General features: G+C 42.2%; 1 protein-coding gene, 1 long non-coding RNA gene and 2 pseudogenes across 2 annotated transcripts; 1 reads left to right on the top strand and 3 right to left on the bottom strand.

Moving 5' to 3' along the window:
• The first annotated feature begins 1184 nt into the window (after positions 1-1184).
• On the top strand, positions 1185-2922 carry LOC142548304 (cytochrome P450 94B3-like; annotated as a pseudogene).
• Positions 2923-4458: 1536 nt separating this feature from the next.
• LOC142548386 (uncharacterized) lies at positions 4459-5596 on the bottom strand. Its single transcript, XR_012820962.1, has 3 exons — positions 5554-5596; positions 5079-5180; positions 4459-4620 (listed from the first exon to the last, which is right to left on the bottom strand). It is a non-coding gene; the product is annotated as an uncharacterized LOC142548386 (long non-coding RNA).
• Positions 5597-13545: 7949 nt separating this feature from the next.
• LOC142550313 (F-box/kelch-repeat protein At3g27150-like) lies at positions 13546-15157 on the bottom strand (annotated as a pseudogene).
• Positions 15055-16812, bottom strand: LOC142549893 (uncharacterized protein At3g27210-like). The gene is made up of 3 exons (XM_075659115.1): positions 16503-16812; positions 15874-15954; positions 15055-15717 (listed from the first exon to the last, which is right to left on the bottom strand). Exons 1-3 carry the CDS (start codon positions 16615-16617, stop codon positions 15257-15259), a joined length of 657 nt encoding a protein of 218 aa, XP_075515230.1. The 5' UTR covers positions 16618-16812; the 3' UTR covers positions 15055-15256.
• Positions 16813-17513: the final 701 nt, after the last annotated feature.

Below are 17513 nucleotides of genomic sequence, written 5' to 3' on the forward strand. Positions count from 1 at the left end.
TATATTTTATTTTTTAATGTAACTCATAAATTATCTTTCCAAAATTTTTAATAATTTTCTTCTTATTTTATTTTAAAAAAAAACCCCTCAACTTAGTCATTCCATGAAATGATATTTGAATTATAAAGATAGTCTATGCGACTGATTTGGGCAAATAAGCTTGAAAAAGGTATAAAAAAATTGGAACAAGCAGCTTTATTAACGATGAAGAAAAGAGAAGAATAGGTGAATAGAAAATATGACTTGCACAATAATGGGAGGGAAATTAATTATGTTAGAAGTTAAAGTTAATTTTTTAAAGAAAAGCATTTTTGGGTAGTACAGAATTTAATATAAATTCAACATCTGAACAACATAAATGGGTGCATGTATAGTCTAATAATAATTGTCGATAAAGGGTTGAGGTCTTGCGATTTATTGGTCTTAAGTTCGAGTCATGTTGATTATGGGTAGTTTTTCTAATTTATTTAGATAGATTCAATTGTTTCTTTGTAGTTTCTTTGTTCAAGATAAGCAAATATCGAGTTTACTATCAATTCTCATCAATAGTGGAATTAATTGGGATGATAAATCAGCCTGTATAAGGCGTTTGAATGGAAAAAATGGTGCTTTTAGAGGAACAATAAAATCCAAGCGTATTCTCATGCTTCTTCGGTGCATAGCAGGAACAGTAATCTCTTACTATATATTAAATTATGATATGATCCTCATTTTAATATAAACAAAAAACATTGCATAAGCACACAACCCACGCCAAGTATCACTAATATATAAATATAAAATGATGAAAGAGTATATACCAGGAATGACACATTGGATATGTTTTAATTTAAGATGAATAATTGATCCATATAATTTTCATTTTGAATTTAGAGAATTTTATATTAAAACATATTGTGAGTGTGTATAAAATAGACTGAACTTGAATAGTCTTATAATTTCTCAGTACACGCATGTGGTAAAACAAACTTTCCAAGATTTTGATCATTGAAAGACCGCCACCGCCACCGCCACCGCCACTTATTTATTTATTTTTTTTAAATGAACACGTCACATGCATAATCAGTACTATATATGGAGTTGATCTTTATTTCTTAATAATGAGATTCTGCGAGAAATTTATTTTGTCCAGGTCAAACTATGACTTAGTTGGATGAACATTGATTCGTAATCTCACTTTTAAGTTTCTGCAGCAACATACATACATGTCATATCTGATTCAGACAAAGCACACAAAAAAACAAACCATGCACAACTCATAGCTAGCGTTATCTTCATCTTCAATACTTGATCACCACGACTATTTTCCAATCCAAGTTTTTGCCATATTCAAGAAAATTCTTCGTATCTATGTCTTCAACACTCTCCTTGTTATTCTTCCCACTTTTCTGCTTCTTGAGCTTTGTATTTGTTGGGTGGAGATTCAGGTGTAGCAGGAAACTACTTAGTTCAGCTGGTCCAACTTCATATCCAGCTATTGGATGCCTCATTTCCTTCTACAAGAATCGTCATCGCTTGCTAGATTGGTACACAGACATGTTATCCGTGTCCCAGACACAGACGATTGTTGTCTCCAGGTTTGGGGCTCCACGAACTATAGTAACCTCAAACCCCATAAATGTGGAGTACATGCTGAAAAGAAACTTCAGCAACTATCCCAAAGGAAAGCCTTTCACTGAAATTCTTGCAGATTTTCTAGGAAAAGGGATATTCAATGTCGACGGTGACCTGTGGTACAAGCAGCGTCAGCTTGTTGTTGATGAGTTCAGCGCTCAATCTATTAGATATTACCCAGAGAATTTGTTGAAAGAAGAGCTCGAAAAGAAGTTGATGCCGGTGCTAGAATCTGCTGCTGATAGTGATGACAAAAAAGCAATGGATTTGCAAGATTTGTTGAGGAGGCTAGCTTTTGACTTGGTGTGAGGTTTCTTTAGGGTTTGATCCTTGTTGCTTGGATCAATGCTCCTTGGAAGCACCACATCCGATTATCGAAGCCTTTGATGTTGCTTCGGAGGTGTGTGCAAGAAGAGGTGCGGCTCCATTGCCAGCTATGTGGAAGGTTAAGAGGTTATTTAGTATTGGGTCGGAGAAAAGACTTAAAGAGGCCATGGGTAGAATCCATTCATTTATTGCAAATGTGATTCATGATAAGAAGACGAAGAATTCATCAGGTAACGATCTTTTATCGAAAATGGGGTTGAATAGGGAAGAAGAGGAGTTTATGATGGATACAGTAATAAGTTTCATTATGGCAGGAAGGGATACAACATCAGCTGCCATGACCTGGCTTTTCTATTTACTCTCATGTCATCCTGACGTAGAAAAGGAGCTGGTGAAGGAGATAGAATTTGTTAACCAGGATCAAGAATTATCGAAATATGAATCCCTGAAAAATTTGAGACTGTTAAAGGCGTGCATTAGTGAGTCGATGAGGCTTTTCCCGCCTGTTGCATGGGACTCCACGCATGCCATCGCTAATGATTTGTTGCCAGATGGCACTCAAATCCGGACTGGAGATAGAGTAACCTATTTCCCTTATGGTATGGGGAGGATGGAGAGTTTGTGGGGTGCGGATAGGCTCGACTTTAAGCCGGAAAGATGGATTACTGAAATGGAAGAAGGTAGAGTTACGGTGCTGAAGAACATCAGTCCCTATAAATATCCGGTCTTTCAGGCAGGCCCGAGGGCCTGCCTCGGCAGGGAAATGACATTCATTCAAATGAAATATGTGGTGGCTTCGATTCTTAAGCGGTTCAGAATCAGACCAGAGAGCATGGTCAGGCCGGTCTTCGTGCCACTCCTCACGGCTCACATGGCCGGAGGATTTAAAGTTTTTGTCTGCAGAAGACAATAACGTACAGCATATGGAACTTTTTATGAGCTTAGCGGATGAAGGCCCCGAGCCATTTTGAAATAGTCTTGTCTGGTACCCCTCCAATAGTTGCATGGGGCAGCCATAGATAGAGATAGATCCCTTGAAAGCTATAATTGTCTTGTCAATTAAATAATCAATGTGGCGCCGCACGACTGGCCAAACGAAGTCGACCGCATATCATCTTTTGTTATTATACGGGGAATGGATGTGTGCAGTATAATAATTAGCTACTTGCAATAGTATCTGTAAAGGTATACATAAGATTTCTCAAGTAGAAGTGTGAAGTGAATGCCAGTTATTATTGTTGGGTATCCATCGAAAAGGAGTGTAATTGATTTGGCTAAAATTTCAACTTTTTCGTTAATTCCGAGTTCCGACACCGATTGTTATTAGACACCCCACCCCAATGGTCATCATCAGGGACGTAGCCAGAAAATATTTTTATCTTGGGCGAAATGAATCGATAAACATTAAATAATATAATCAAATATTTAAAAATTAACTATTAATATTACGAAAAGATACAAACCAGATATAAACTATTGAAGATGTGCCATGCAGTTTTTCATTGCGTAGAACTCATCAATTATTGAATCAATGTCTATCATTGCAGTAAACTCTCTTTCAATGTAGACAATCATAGAACCTGGCAATAACTCTTCTTCCATCTTATTTCGGAGAGATGTTTTAAGAAATTTCATAGATGATAATGATCGTTCTGTTGTCGCAGTAGAAACAAGGAGTGTTAAAACAAGACGAATCAACATGTCAATTAAGTGATAATGACGTGTCTTTTCAGTCTCTAGTAATCATCGACATAATTCAGAAATAGTACAAATGTTCTGAAACCTTTCATGATGAATTATATCAAACTTTTCATGATGAATTATATTCAGAAATAGTACAAAAGTTCTGAAACCTTTCAGAAATAGCACCAAACCAACGCATAAGATTCTCAGAAAGCCATTCTAAATGAAACAGTTCATACCACGACCAAACAATTTTCAGAAAAGTCATTCAAACTACGACCAAACAATTTTCTTTTGCACGCACCGCTAAGTAAACCAATTCATACTAAATGAATAATAATGCCTAGGAAATATTTACACAAATAAAAGTTCCATTACCTCAGTTTTTGAGGAAGACGAACCGCCAAGATCTCCCATGTGAATCTCACTCCCCTTGGTATCCATTTGTTGGAGATGAAGCTTTTTGCGCAGATAGAAGTGAAAGAAGGCCCTTGTGAGACGCTATGAAGTACCCTCAAAGAAATGAGCTAAAAAATGGGCTTAAAAAATTTACCAAGTTACAAAGACAACTAAAATTTAATATAAAAAAACTCAATCCATATTACTACTTTGGCCCAAAAATATAGTATGGGCTAGAGCCCACCCCACCCTTTGGGTGGCTCCATCCCTGGTCATCATGTTTATGTCCAACGGAGGAGTACTGCTTCATAATATATAGTGCGAAACAAAAGATAGATCTATACTAAGCATAAAAGTTGAAGTTTTATCTATAGTTTGTGCAAAAACATACAATAAAGAGATATACAAATTGTCGATTTTTTATACGACCAACTAAGATTGTTTCCGCTGCTAAAATATTCCAAAAGCCTTGCAGATAATTTGTTCTGGATCACCTATCAAAAGAATTTGCTCGCTCCCGCTGTCAAAGCCTTCCATTTCAATCAAGAATTGTGTCTTCAGACGCCTACTGGATTCATGTTAGCCTCCTGACTTGCCCTGCAACAAACAAATGGATGCTATAATTATTTCTTAATTTGCAATTGGCAGATGGCATGATTGCAAAAGAATAAGCGGAAGACAGGCACTGCGACATAATGATGATGAGGAGTCTCCTTCTATGGTAGATGAAGACGGTTGTTACATAATATAGTTCCTATCAAATTAATTTTTTTCAAATGATTCATATATTAGATGTCTCCTACTGGCCATAGGAACTACTTGGAGTCAACACATATAATTTTTTAGTCAGTGTTGTGTGACAAACTAGATAACATTGAATAAGACTACACTCGAAGCAAATTGCGACCGTGATTTCAAATAATCCAAATTTTAATTCTGTAAAACAAGAACTTGAGAAAGCAAACAACGACCAGAGCAAAGTGATTCAGAATCTTGGGAGAAGGTTTGCAACTGATCAACTGAAAATTATGTTGATAAAGTAATCAACATTTCACCTGAGATAGAAGAGAGTCTATTTCATCCACAACTATTACTGCAGGCTGACGACAGCTAGCAACGCCAAAAAGTGCCCTAACAAGCTTTTCACCCTCGCATATCTGCAATTGATGATGGCAAATTGGCCAATTGAATTCGTAAATTCACACACGAACATGCACATAAAAGCAATAACAACTAGATTTTCATATTGGTTTTAACTATGTGTCTCAGCAGCAAAGCAGAATAAATGGAAAAGAATTCCCATCTTGTGTTTTGTCTTGATTGATCTGGTTGTATATTGGAAAGTGTGATAATAGTTGTTTATCAGTCGACTGGAATGAATATTAGCCATTTGGAGATTCTTTTACAATATAGGAACAGGGTTGATGCTTATGGCTTTGACTAAGACAAAAAATAAATATTCAGACTTTCATGGACGATAATCATTCTTGTATCAGACCATAATTTAGGTATTTTGGCAGAGATACATACCCATTTGCTAGTCAACGAACTGGCAGATATGTAAAAAAACGTTTGCTGTAGCCTCTCCAGCTATGGCTTTTCCTATCATAGTTTTACCAGTTCCCTTCGGCAAGAACAAACAGAGTCAAGGAGTGAATCCGTTGATTTATCTCTTAAATTAAGTGCTATTACTTACAGGAGGTCCAAACAGAAGAAGACCGCGGCCTGGAGAACGGCAGCGAGGAAGACAATTAAGAACGCAAAGGTATGAATGTTTTGTTAAATACACAACGCCCAAGAAAAATTTTAAACTTTCGTTGTGTTTTGGATACGAGAACACAATCCATCAACATAATGTATGTATTTTAATGAATGATGAGTTTTTGAATCAAGGGCAGAACGAAGGGGTCACGGGAGCTGCTACTGCAGGTGCAACAGAATCGAGCAATGTACTTACAGTGAGTAACAAAACTGGCCATTTGGATGGAACCAAGTCTGATGAAATAAATGCGGTTGTTAACAATGTGAACAAGGAGGTTGCTGCTGATAATCTAACAACACTTGGAAAGCCACCTTGTGCTCAACCTGCCCGAAAGCCTCCACGAGTTCCCTTTGTCAACCTTTTCAAAGACAATTGTATGGTGAATGATACTAGGAAACTTGAGTTCTTCGCCCCTGGAACAAACAGTCTAAAATTCTCTTATGATGACATTGACTCAATTGAAAAGACATGGTTTTTGCTTGTTGGGCTATGTCATTAGTGGGAAACCCCTTACTAGTGCTTTTCTTGACTTGGTCAGAAGATGGGGGAAAGATGTCCACTTCCAAACTCATGAGAGTGGATGGATCGTGTTTACTTTTCCCACTGCTGAACTAACGGATTATAAACTTAGTGGAGGACTATATGGTTTATGGATACCATCTATTTATCATAGAGATGCCAAGATGTGTTGATCCGCGGGTTGAGTAGAGCATTCTTCGAGTTACTGGGTTTAGTCGAGGCGAATTACCGATCCGTTATCTTGGGATTCCTTTAGCCTCGAGGAAACTTCGATATTCAGACTACAGTCGACTTGTTGATGCAGTTGATACCAAGTTCAAGTCATGGCCACGACACTCGCCGTCGTATGAAGGGAAACTTGAACTGATCAGATCAGTGATTCAGGGAGTGGATTGTTTTTGGTTATCTACCTACCCATTCCGGCTAACATCTGGAATGCTATTTATGCCATGTGCAGGAAATTTGTGTGGCCTAGTAAGCGCCCTCCCATTGCTTGGAAACAGCTTTGTAGATTTTTTGAGGATGGAGATATGGGTTTGAAAAACCTCAAAACTTGGAATGAAGAACCGATTTGTAAAATTTTATGAAAATTCATATGAAGAAAGATAGATTGTGGATAAAATGGGTGAATCATAATTACATCAGATTTGGTGATGTTTGGCAATAGAGATGGAGAGGAGAAGACTCACCATTGGTCAAGCATATTTTGAGTCTAAGGGATATGATGGTTGGAGACTTGGGATCGGTGGGTGCGGCAGTTTCATTGGTTCAGTGGAAGTGCAGGCTCACTCATGCGTATCATTTTTTTCAATAAGACAGTGGGAAGATGACCTTGGAAACCTCTGTTGGGGAAATCTTTTTCATCCTACCAAAACACCGATTTGCTCTTTGGTTATTTGTGCACAATAAGTTTCTCACAAGGGATCGACTTGGACACGTCACTGATAAGTCTGGTGCACTTTGCAACGTGGATTTAGAGTCTTTTGACCATTTATACCCCATGGATGGGCCCATTACCCTTGGCTCATCCCTAGCTCAAAAGGAAGACAAGCCCATCAAGGGCCCATGTATTCTCCTATAAATACCAGGTTTGAATGTTCAGTTATTGGATTCACTATATTATTTTCAGCAGCGCCCTTAGCTGCTCCCCCATATATCCTCAGTCTCTGACTTGAGCGTCGGAGGGGCTACGCCAGGATACCCTCCTGGCCCCCTCCTAACGGTCTTATTTGTGATTTCAGGCCCAGGGTGATTTTGGAGCCCGTGTCTGGATTAGTGACGCTTGCGTGGATCGGACCCTAAATTTCCCGTGAGTATCACTTGGCGCCGTCTGTGGGAACACTTGAGTTGAGACGTAGAGATGGTAGGCAAGAAAGGAAGTAGAAGAGTTACCTCGGCATCATCGCGTCCTCAGAGGGGACCCGAACAATCTCATGTTGAGACAAGACAAGAACAACCGCATCTTGAGACGAGACATGAACAACCTCGTCAAGAGGCCAGAACTGAGCAGCCCATCCACGAGACGAGGGTCGAGCAAACCCATCCCAATGAGAATGTGGGAAACTTGACCCTGGAACAGCTGGGCCAATTTATCACTCGAACAGTGGATGAGGCCATGAAGAGGAATCAAGAGTCTATGTTTGCAGAAGAGCAGGCCGCTCGCCAGGAGCGAGAGGAGAATGTGAAGGGCAGTCAGAGTAGGGTGGAGGAGACGCGACCCCTCCCAAGTGAGTAGAATCCGGAGATGGAGGAGATGTGGAGGGAGATACAGATGTTGAGGCAGCAGTTGGGAAGCAGAGCACCGGCACCCAAGAGAGGAAGTCCCTTTTCACTAGCCATTTTAGAAGAAGAACTTCCTCCAACTTTTCGACAGTCGAATGTGGGAGAGTACGATGGACATACTGACCCCGAGGAACACTTGGGGAGATTTGAGAATGCGGCCATGTTACATCAATATTCAGATGGAGTCAGGTGCAGGGTGTTCCTGGGCACGTTGGTGAGGTCAGCCCTGCAATGGTTTAATACCCTGCAGCCCAACTCCATACAGTCTTTTGACGATTTTGCTACAGCTTTCTTGCACAGATTTGCCAGCAGCAAGAGGCACCAGAAAAATTATTTGACCCTGTTCGTGATGAAACAGCAAGAGAATGAAACTTTGCGAGAATTTGTCCAGCGTTTCAACAGTGCAGCTCTGGAAATACCAGCGGCTACCCCTGACATCATGATAAGTGCCTTCACACAAGGACTGAGGGGAGGGGAGTTTTTCAAGTCGTTGGTCAAGAAGCCTCCGTTGAGCTATGATGATCTGTTGGCTCGAGCTGAGAAATATGTAAACTTGGAAGATGCCCAACGGTACAGAAGGATGGAGAGCCGGCCCGGAGGAAGTAGAGTTGAGGGAGCGGAGAAAGGAGGAAGGAAGAGGGGTGCGGGGGAAAGAGAGGAAGACAGAACTAGTAGTAGAAGACAATTCTCATCCCATGTTCCCCTAGATAGGAGTCGGGACGAGGTGATGGAGGTGAGGGAGCCCGCGGGGAGGTGGGAGAAGTCGCGAAGGGTTGGGTACAGTGCTAGATTATCTTCACGGGATAGACGAGAAGGATCCTCATTAAGGAGTCGACAAAGGTCTCGCTCGCCCCCTAGGCGTGGTCAAGGCCCTCCATGGATAAATCAGAGGATGGGTGAGCAGAGAGGGGAAGGTGGATGTCAAGATGTCCCTCAGGAGCTCGTGGAACCGAGGAGGGGAATGAATGAGGATAACCACCCTACGAGAGGAATGATTCATATGATCTCGGGGGGTGCTACTGATGGAGACTCTGGGCGAGCTCGGAAAGCACATGGGAGAAAATTGGAGAACTTTGAGATATATAGTGGTGCAGACTTACCACAAGACCCCGTCATCAGCTTTGGGCCGGAAGACCTCCGGGGCGTTGTGACTCCACATAACGATGCCTTGGTGGTGACGGCCACCATTGCCAATTATGATGTGGCAAGGATATTTATTGATAATGGAAGCTCCGTGAACGTCTTGTTCAAGAGCACGTTGGATCAAATGAAGATGAGAGGATTTGAGTTTGAGCCGGTATCCACCCCGCTGTATGGGTTTGCAGAACACGTCATCTTGCCTTTGGGTCAGATTGTTCTTCCCCTATCCTTGGGGACTGATCCTCGGCGGGTAACAAAGGTGATAGCCTTCACTGTAGTAGATACCCAGTCAGCGTATAGTGGAATTCTAGGACGACCAGCCCTGAAGGATTTTAGAGCAGTAGCTTCCAGTTATCATCAGAAGCTTAAGTTTCCTGTGGGAAGAGGAGTTGGAGTCCTGTGCGGGGACCAAAAAGTCGCACGTCGTTGTTATGAAAGAATCGTGAAGGAAGAAGAAAAGAGAAGTCACGAGCATTCGCATGGAAGCTTGAGCTCAGTCTTGCAGTTGTAGAGTCATTCGGAGAAGCTTCAAAATGGGTAACTTTGTCCTGTGGAGGTACAAGAGGAGCTGAGAGGAAAGTTGGAGAATGCGCTGGGTAAGGCTCTAAAGAGGCATGGGAACGCTTACCACCTTAGAGAACATCTTTACTTCATTTTTGATGTATTTCGTTCCTGAATTTGTCTTACGTTATCAGTTGATATTTAATAAAGCCAAGTTCTTATATTAAGTTCGTGGTTGTTCTTGTATTATGAGGATTATATGAATTTTATTTTACCTGCTTAGGCTGCGCCTAGTAGAGGAGAAGAGTGGGGGGGAGAAAAGTTAAATTTTTCCTGCTAAGGCATCGCCTAGCAGAGGAGTAGAGGCTGAGGTGGAGAATATTTATTTTCCTGCTAAGGCATCGCCTAGCAGAGGAGCAGAGTCGGCGATGAGAGGAGCGGAGTGGAAGAGAAGAATTTTTATTTTCCTGCTAAGGTATCTCTTAGCAGAGGAGTTAAAGGGTGGAGGTGTTGATTCTATTTTCCTGCTAAGGCCCGGCTTAGCAGAGGAGTTAGGAGATGATGAGGTGAGAGTTTGATTTTTCTTGCTAAGGCCCGGCTTAGCAGAGGAGTTAGATGGTGGAGATGTTGATTTTATTTTCCTGCTAAGGCCCGGCTTAGCAGAGGAGTTAAAGGGTGGAGGTGTTGATTCTATTTTCCTGCTAAGGCCCGGCTTAGCAGAGGAGTTAGGAGATGATGAGGTGAGAGTTTGATTTTTCCTGCTAAGGCCCGGCTTAGCAGAGGAGTTAGGAGATGATGAGGTGAGAGTTTGATTTTTCCTGCTAAGGCCCGGCTTAGCAGAGGAGTTAGATGGTGGAGATGTTGATTTTATTTTCCTGCTAAGGCCCGGCTTAGCAGAGGAGTTAAAGGGTGGAGGTGTTGATTCTATTTTCCTGCTAAGGCCCGGCTTAGCAGAGGAGTTAGGAGATGATGAGGTGAGAGTTTGATTTTTCCTGCTAAGGCCCGACTTAGCAGAGAGTTAGATGGTGGAGATGTTGATTTTATTTTCCTGCTAAGGCATCGCCTAGCAGAGGAGTTAGAGGGTGGAGGTGTTGATTTTATTTTCCTGCTAAGGCCCGGCTTAGCAGAGGAGTTAGGAGATGATGAGGTGAGAGTTTGATTTTTCCTGCTAAGGCCCGGCTTAGCAGAGGAGTTAGAGGGTGGAGGTGTTGACTTTATTTTCCTGCTAAGGCATCGCCTAGCAGAGGAGTTAGAGGGTGGAGGTGTTGATTTTATTTTCCTGCTAAGGCCCGGCTTAGCAGAGGAGTTAGGAGATGATGAGGTGAGAGTTTGATTTTTCCTGCTAAGGCCCGGCTTAGCAGAGGAGTTAGAGGGTGGAGGTGTTGACTTTATTTTCCTGCTAAGGCATCGCCTAGCAGAGGAGTTAGAGGATGGAGGTGTTGATTTTATTTTCCTGCTAAGGCCCGGCTTAGCTGGCTTAGCAGAGGAGTTAGAGGATGGAGGTGTTGATTTTATTTTCCTGCTAAGGTATCACCTAGCAGAGGAATTAGATGGAGGAGTTGAATTTTATTTTCCTGCTGGGGCCCGGCCTAGCAGAGGAGTTAGAGGGTGGAGGTGTTGAATTTAAATTTTCCTGCTAAGGTATCACCTAGCAGAGGAGTTAGATGGAGGAGTTGAATTTTATTTTCCTGCTAAGACCCGGCTTAGCAGAGAAGCTAGAGGGTGGGGGTAGTGAATTTTTATTTTCCTGCTAAGGCATCACCTAGCAGAGGAGCGGAGTTTGAGAGGAGAAAAATGTTATTTTCCTGCTAAGGCATCGCCTAGCAGAGGAGAAGAGTGGATGAGGAGAATTAAATTTATTTTTCCTGCTAAGGTGTCACCTAGCAGAGGAGTTAGAGGGTGGAGATGTTGAGTTTTTATTTTCCTGCTAAGACATCGCCTAGCAGAGGAGCAAAGTTTGGGAAGAGAAAAATTTATTTGGTTAGTCGATAACAAAAGATGTTTACGGGGAGCAGAGTTTACGGGGATCGACCTGCCCGGTCAGGTCGTGGGGGTATGGGGGCAACGCCCCCATAATTTTTTCAGAAATCACACAACCATTCGCAAGGGAATATATCAAAATTCTCAACGTACTGGACGAGCGCTCGATGCGTTGGGCGAGCGTGAAGAGGCGAGCGAGTGGCTGCGGGCTGAGCGGGTGTGCGAGGCGAGATGGGGGGCGCTGGACGAGCAGGCGCACTTGGGCGAGGGTGGAGCGGCGTGAGGCGTGCTAGGGGCGCCGGGCGAGCGCTTGGCTGGGCGAGCGTGGCGCTCTGCGGGGGCGAGCGTGGCGCTCGGAGGGGACGAGCGCTTGGCTGGGTGAGCAGGCGTGCTGGGGGCGCCGGGCGAGAGCTTGGCTGGGCGAGCAGGCATGCTGGGGGCGCCGGGCGAGAGCTTGGCTGGGCGAGCGTGGCGCTCGACGAGGGTGAGTGCTTGGCTAGGCGAGCGTGGGCGCTCGGCTGGGCGAGCTTAGGCGAGGGGGCGAGGTGGCGAGGGCGAAGCTTGGGCGAGGTGCTGGCAGGCGAGGGGGCGAGGGGCGAGCGTGGCGAGGAGCTGGCGCGTGGGCTTGGGCGAGCTCGGCTGGGCAGGGAGACGGCGAGGCAGGCGAGGCGGGCGTGTGGGCCTGGGCAAGGGGCTAGCGTGGCACCCAGCAGGGCGAGCGGGAGGATGGCGAGGCGCGACGCGCGGGGCTGGGTGCCTGGGCGAGCGAGGGGCTCGGATGGGCGCTCGGCAGGAGACGAGGGGCAGGGGCTCGGCTGGGCGAGCTCGGCAGGGCGAGCGGGAGGATGGCGAAGCGCGGCGCACGGGGCTGGGCGCTTGGATGCGTGGGGCTGGGCGAGCTTGAATGGGGTTTCGGCGAGGGTAGCGAGGCGAGGACTCGGGCATGGGGGGGGAGAGCTGGTGAACGAATTGAAGAGAAAACTATAACAAGATTGCGATATGATTTAATTTGTTTCCAAATCTTTGGAGACTGACAAACGACCGGAAGAAAATACACAACTCGTACCCGGTGACCCGAGGACAACACATCTAATCGAACTTTGAACCTACGATTCAGTTCGACTCGGGAGGGGAGACTGGTGATACCCCATGGATGGGCCCATTACCCTTGGTCCATCCCTAGCTCAAAAGGAAGACAAGCCCATCAAGGGCCCATGTATTCTCCTATAAATACCAGGTTTGAATGTTCAGTTATTGGATTCACTATATTATTTTCAGCAGCGCCCTTAGCTGCTCCCCCATATATCCTCAGTCTCTGACTTGAGCGTCGGAGGGGCTACGCCAGGATACCCTCCTGGCCCCCTCCTAACGGTCTTATTTGTGATTTCAGGCCCAGGGTGATTTTGGAGCTCGTGTCTGGATTAGTGACGCTTGCGTGGATCGGACCCTAAATTTCCCGTGAGTATCAAGAAAGCTTATGGGTTCATCGACAGCTACACTTGAAGCATTTAGAGGTGCCTACCGAGGTAATTCAATTCTCAATAAGATGAAGTGTGTTGCAGCTGCAGTTTACAATGTTTGGAATGCAAGAAACCGTGCTATGTTCGAGGGTGAGAAGTCGGATGTCAAAGTCATACTCAAGAAGATTAAAATTCTAAGCTTTTGTTGTATTCCTAGTGTGATTTCAGTTATTGATGTTTTGTAGTAACTTTTTTATGGTTGTGAACTCATTACGATAGCTCTCTCCTGGAATGCTCAGTGTAGTTTGTATATTTACTATCTTTTTATCTTATTTAATGGAAGTAATTTCATTTTAAAAAAAAAGGTGAAGTGGCTAAGCCCATTACTTCCATAGTCCAGAGGTTTCCACCGCAATTCGGCTGGATCAGAATCTGGGATACAAGTATAAATAGACATGTGGTTACCAGCAGAAGAAACAGATGATGATCCTATTACAAGTAGCTCGGCCCAAAGATTTGAACGCAACCCCCCACCCTCTGTTGTAATCAGCTCTCACTGGAACCGGCCCCAACTGCTTCCACGTGTTTGTATGCTTCAAGTACAAGTTTACCTGGTTAGAAGAAGCTTCCAGTGCGTATAGCTCATTCTTTACAACAGCAAGAATGGTACGGTTACCACGCGTAGCAGAAGCAAATAAGAATCGTGGGCATATCATTGATGGACCCTTATACCAGACGTTCTTAGCCAATTCGTACCTCCAAAGAACTAGGCAATCAACAAATCTCCGCCACAAACAAGCAGATGAGTGTCGGCACAGAGCGATTCTTTATCTCCAGAAGCAAAAAAAACGGCGGATGACAGAACTGGGAGCCGCCTACGGGACTTGAATTGACGATCAAATGCCTACTAACTACTCTCCCCACTAGTAAACATGAAAACATAATAGAAGGCTCTTTGAACCCATTCTCGTTCCTGATCTTGTAAAGCTCATCGCTTGTTACAAGATTCAAGCACCTCTTATTCACAAAGCATAATTTCCGATATTCTGGTCTTGGGAACCTGGCGAAAATAAGATTCTCTATCTCGTAGCTAAGAGACATGCGTGAATAATCTGCTTCCTGAGGTTCATTGGACAAACAAACCATATTATCATCCCCATACGATTAAATCCTCTCTGATCTGACCTGTCATCATCTTTGGACATCCTGTTCCTTTTGGGTAAGAAGTATCAATCCAATCACTTTTATTAAGATTTAAATCTGACCCATGAAGTTGGAGCAGGGACTTAGCAGGTTCTTCTAAATCTCTCTTCTTCTTTGGCTACATTGTTTCCTTTAGACATTTGTTAAATATAAGATATTATTATCAAACACAATACCACCTAACCATGTAAAAGCACATTCAACATCAGATTCAATATAGAAGATAAAATCAAGAAAAGCTTTCGTGATACCATGTAAATGTCCAAAATTTTAACACACGTGATCCTGTTAAGCATTCATTTTATTTAAACACTCTTTATCTTTGCACAAAACCAGTTTCATAGTTTTAAATTTTAATATATTACCTATTAGAGGTATTTTATACAATTAATTATCTTTATGAACCATTTTAAATTTAAATTTGGATATGATTAATGGAATCCTCTTTTACCATAATATACATGCATATGTCCCAACAAGCATGGTTTTGGCTCTTGATATGAAACGGTTTTTCAACTTACCCTACTGTAATACTCATTCACCAATCGGTCAAAAACAAACTGTTGATCAAACATCAATCTGCATTTTCTCGTGCAACAAAAAAAGTAAAATTCTCGTGCAACAAAGAACGTGCACACTCGAATTACCTCACAAGTTTAAACTTGATAGGCAGACAACGAGAAATATTATGGAACTTTGACAAGTTTCTCTCGCACTTGTATTGAATTCCCAGGTTACACAAGACTTCAGTTTTGCGAGGTTCAGCATGGTTCAACATATTCCTCATTTTTTGTATCCTAATTTTTACATTTAGATACATTCTCAAAAGTGAAGGGAATCAGTCTCACCAAAAGCATGGTGCCGAATTTTAGATACAAGCCAATGTCTATGAGCCAAGATTCAAGGCAGGGCTCATCCTCTTTCTCCTTTCGTTGAAGCTACGACTTGAAAGCAACCTGGGAAGGCAACATTGTGCAGACTTCACTGAGTTGTCGTCTGCTTCGAACAATCCATTGGGAGTTCTTTCACTACTGCCCCTAGAGTTGGCTCCAGAGAGATAAGGGGTCCCATTTGTAGATTTTGGATATTGGAGGACTACCCCTGTCGCCCTAGTTTCGACATTCGCAGGAACCGCATTTGACCCCCCTGTCGTATTTTCTTGATTGACGAACTGGTCAGCGTGTAAGTTCTCTTTAAACAGCTCAGAAAGTCTCTTTTTCTTATCCGGGCTAGATGGCGGAGGTATGGAATCAAGAGTTCCTTCCACAATGGAGGAATCATTTACTCGTGGGTTACCAACTGAGAAGCTGTGGTGAACTGGAGTATTCCCCTGAGAAGGCGTGAAATCTGCAAAGAAAAGGTACCATTGTGCAGGGTCAGTTTCATGAAAAGTAGACAGAAAGTTTAGGATCTTAATGCTTGTTGGGGCCTTGGGGGAGGATGGTGGAAGCCCAAGGTCAAATTTTGTTTGCAAAATACAATGCTGTTGGATTTTTTACTTACCACCATTAACACTGAGAAAGTCATCTTCCCCATCTGAATCTAACCAAGGTTGAGAGTCAAAGAAGGCTTCCTCTTTACTACCTGCATAAAAATCATAACCATCTCACGTCATATCACAAATCGATCCGTGAAACATTATGCATCAGAATGAAGTGGAGGCCAGAAACCAATGAGTTCTAAATGTAGGCCGTTTTTAAGCCACAACTCAAACCGTGTAAAATTGGCATCCAATTGGCTTCATTGTTCGATACATAAAGAAACGAACTCGGCACCTATGCTTGATGAAACTTGTAATAACTTGTAATAACACAGAGAACAACAGAATCTAAGGAGTGCCAATGTTTAACAACATAGTGTTTGTCCATTAATGTACTTGAAATATCAATTTAAAAAATGTTCAAAATATTTCAAAAGTGTAATAAAATTAGGTACAACGAAGCGAGTTCATAAATCAAAATATTTCAAAAGTTAAATACCCATTCTTTAAATCATAAAATATCACAAGACATACATACGTCATAAACGCCTAGCGAGTTCAAAAATCAAATCTTTGGAGTGGTGGATCATATGGGATCGTGGAAAAGAACAAACCGCAAAGAAAGGTTATTCAGGGAAAATGATTGCGATACCGGAGCGCGAGTAGTGGGACTTGGTTGGAAGCTCAGCGACGGCGTTGACCGTGACCTTGTCGTTTTTGGAGCCGAATGAGAAGCGGGGTCTGACTGTCGACACACACGAACCCATCCCATCAACACAAACAAGTCTACAAAATCACAAAGTTGCCATAATATCTGGTCTGGGTGAGAAGTAGCAGCTTAACGTTGCTGCTGCCATGAGTGAAGTAGAAGTAGAAGTAGAAGTAGAAGTAGAAGGGACGGGATTAAAGTGGGGGTGTGAAAACTCAACGAAGGTAGTTGAAAGGTTCCACTAAATTAATTGACATTAATGACTTTTGATATAATAGTATTAAATAGATTTTTTCACTATAAGTTTATCCCTTGGTAGAAATCAGAAATTCCAGAAACTTAATTTTGTTATAGAAATATATTTTTAACAGAATATTCATTTGGGTTGGGTCCATATTGGAAATTAATCTGTTTTGAAAAAGAAGAAGAATACAAAAATTGCATACCATTATCATAATCCTGTGTTAATTTTCATTGTGTTAAAAAAACCAACCTTTCTCCGGTCTTCACAACTCATTGAAAGGGATGTCACCATTTTCCCACATAAATACTTTTTTTTTAAATAAAAAAATATCTCGATTGTAAAATAATGATTTCAGAATAATATAATAAGTTGTGGTGTAAGATCTTTATGATAACACATATATAATTTCGATTTATATGCTGCGTGTTTGTATTATTTTATTTTTTTCGAAACTTAAGATGATTTTTTTTTCAATTAATTTAATTTATATTAAAATAAAAAAATAATATCATCTTTTTTACAATTTCTGAAAAGTCTGACGACAATTTATGAACTTGCCATAGTATTATTAGACCAAATCGTCGGCCCGATGGCTTGAAATTTCATATAGAACTAGTAAGATTTCATACACGACTAAAATTATTTTTTTTTAATCTAAAATATAGTTTTATCTTTATATAAAATAACTTTTTATATATAACATAATGAGA

This window comes from Primulina tabacum, chromosome 6 (assembly GCF_025594145.1).
Source record: "Primulina tabacum isolate GXHZ01 chromosome 6, ASM2559414v2, whole genome shotgun sequence".
Taxonomy (NCBI): Eukaryota; Viridiplantae; Streptophyta; class Magnoliopsida; order Lamiales; family Gesneriaceae; genus Primulina; species Primulina tabacum.

Coding starts and splice junctions, on each gene's coding strand:
- LOC142549893 (XM_075659115.1), bottom strand. CDS start 16,617: ATGGGTTCGTGTGTGTCGACAGTCAGACCCCGCTTCTCATTCGGCTCC. Junction 15,955..16,502: donor GTCCCACTACTCGCGCTCCG/GTATCGCAATCA, acceptor ATTTTTATGCAG/GTAGTAAAGAGGAAGCCTTC. Junction 15,718..15,873: donor CTTTCTCAGTGTTAATGGTG/GTAAGTAAAAAA, acceptor TTTTCTTTGCAG/ATTTCACGCCTTCTCAGGGG.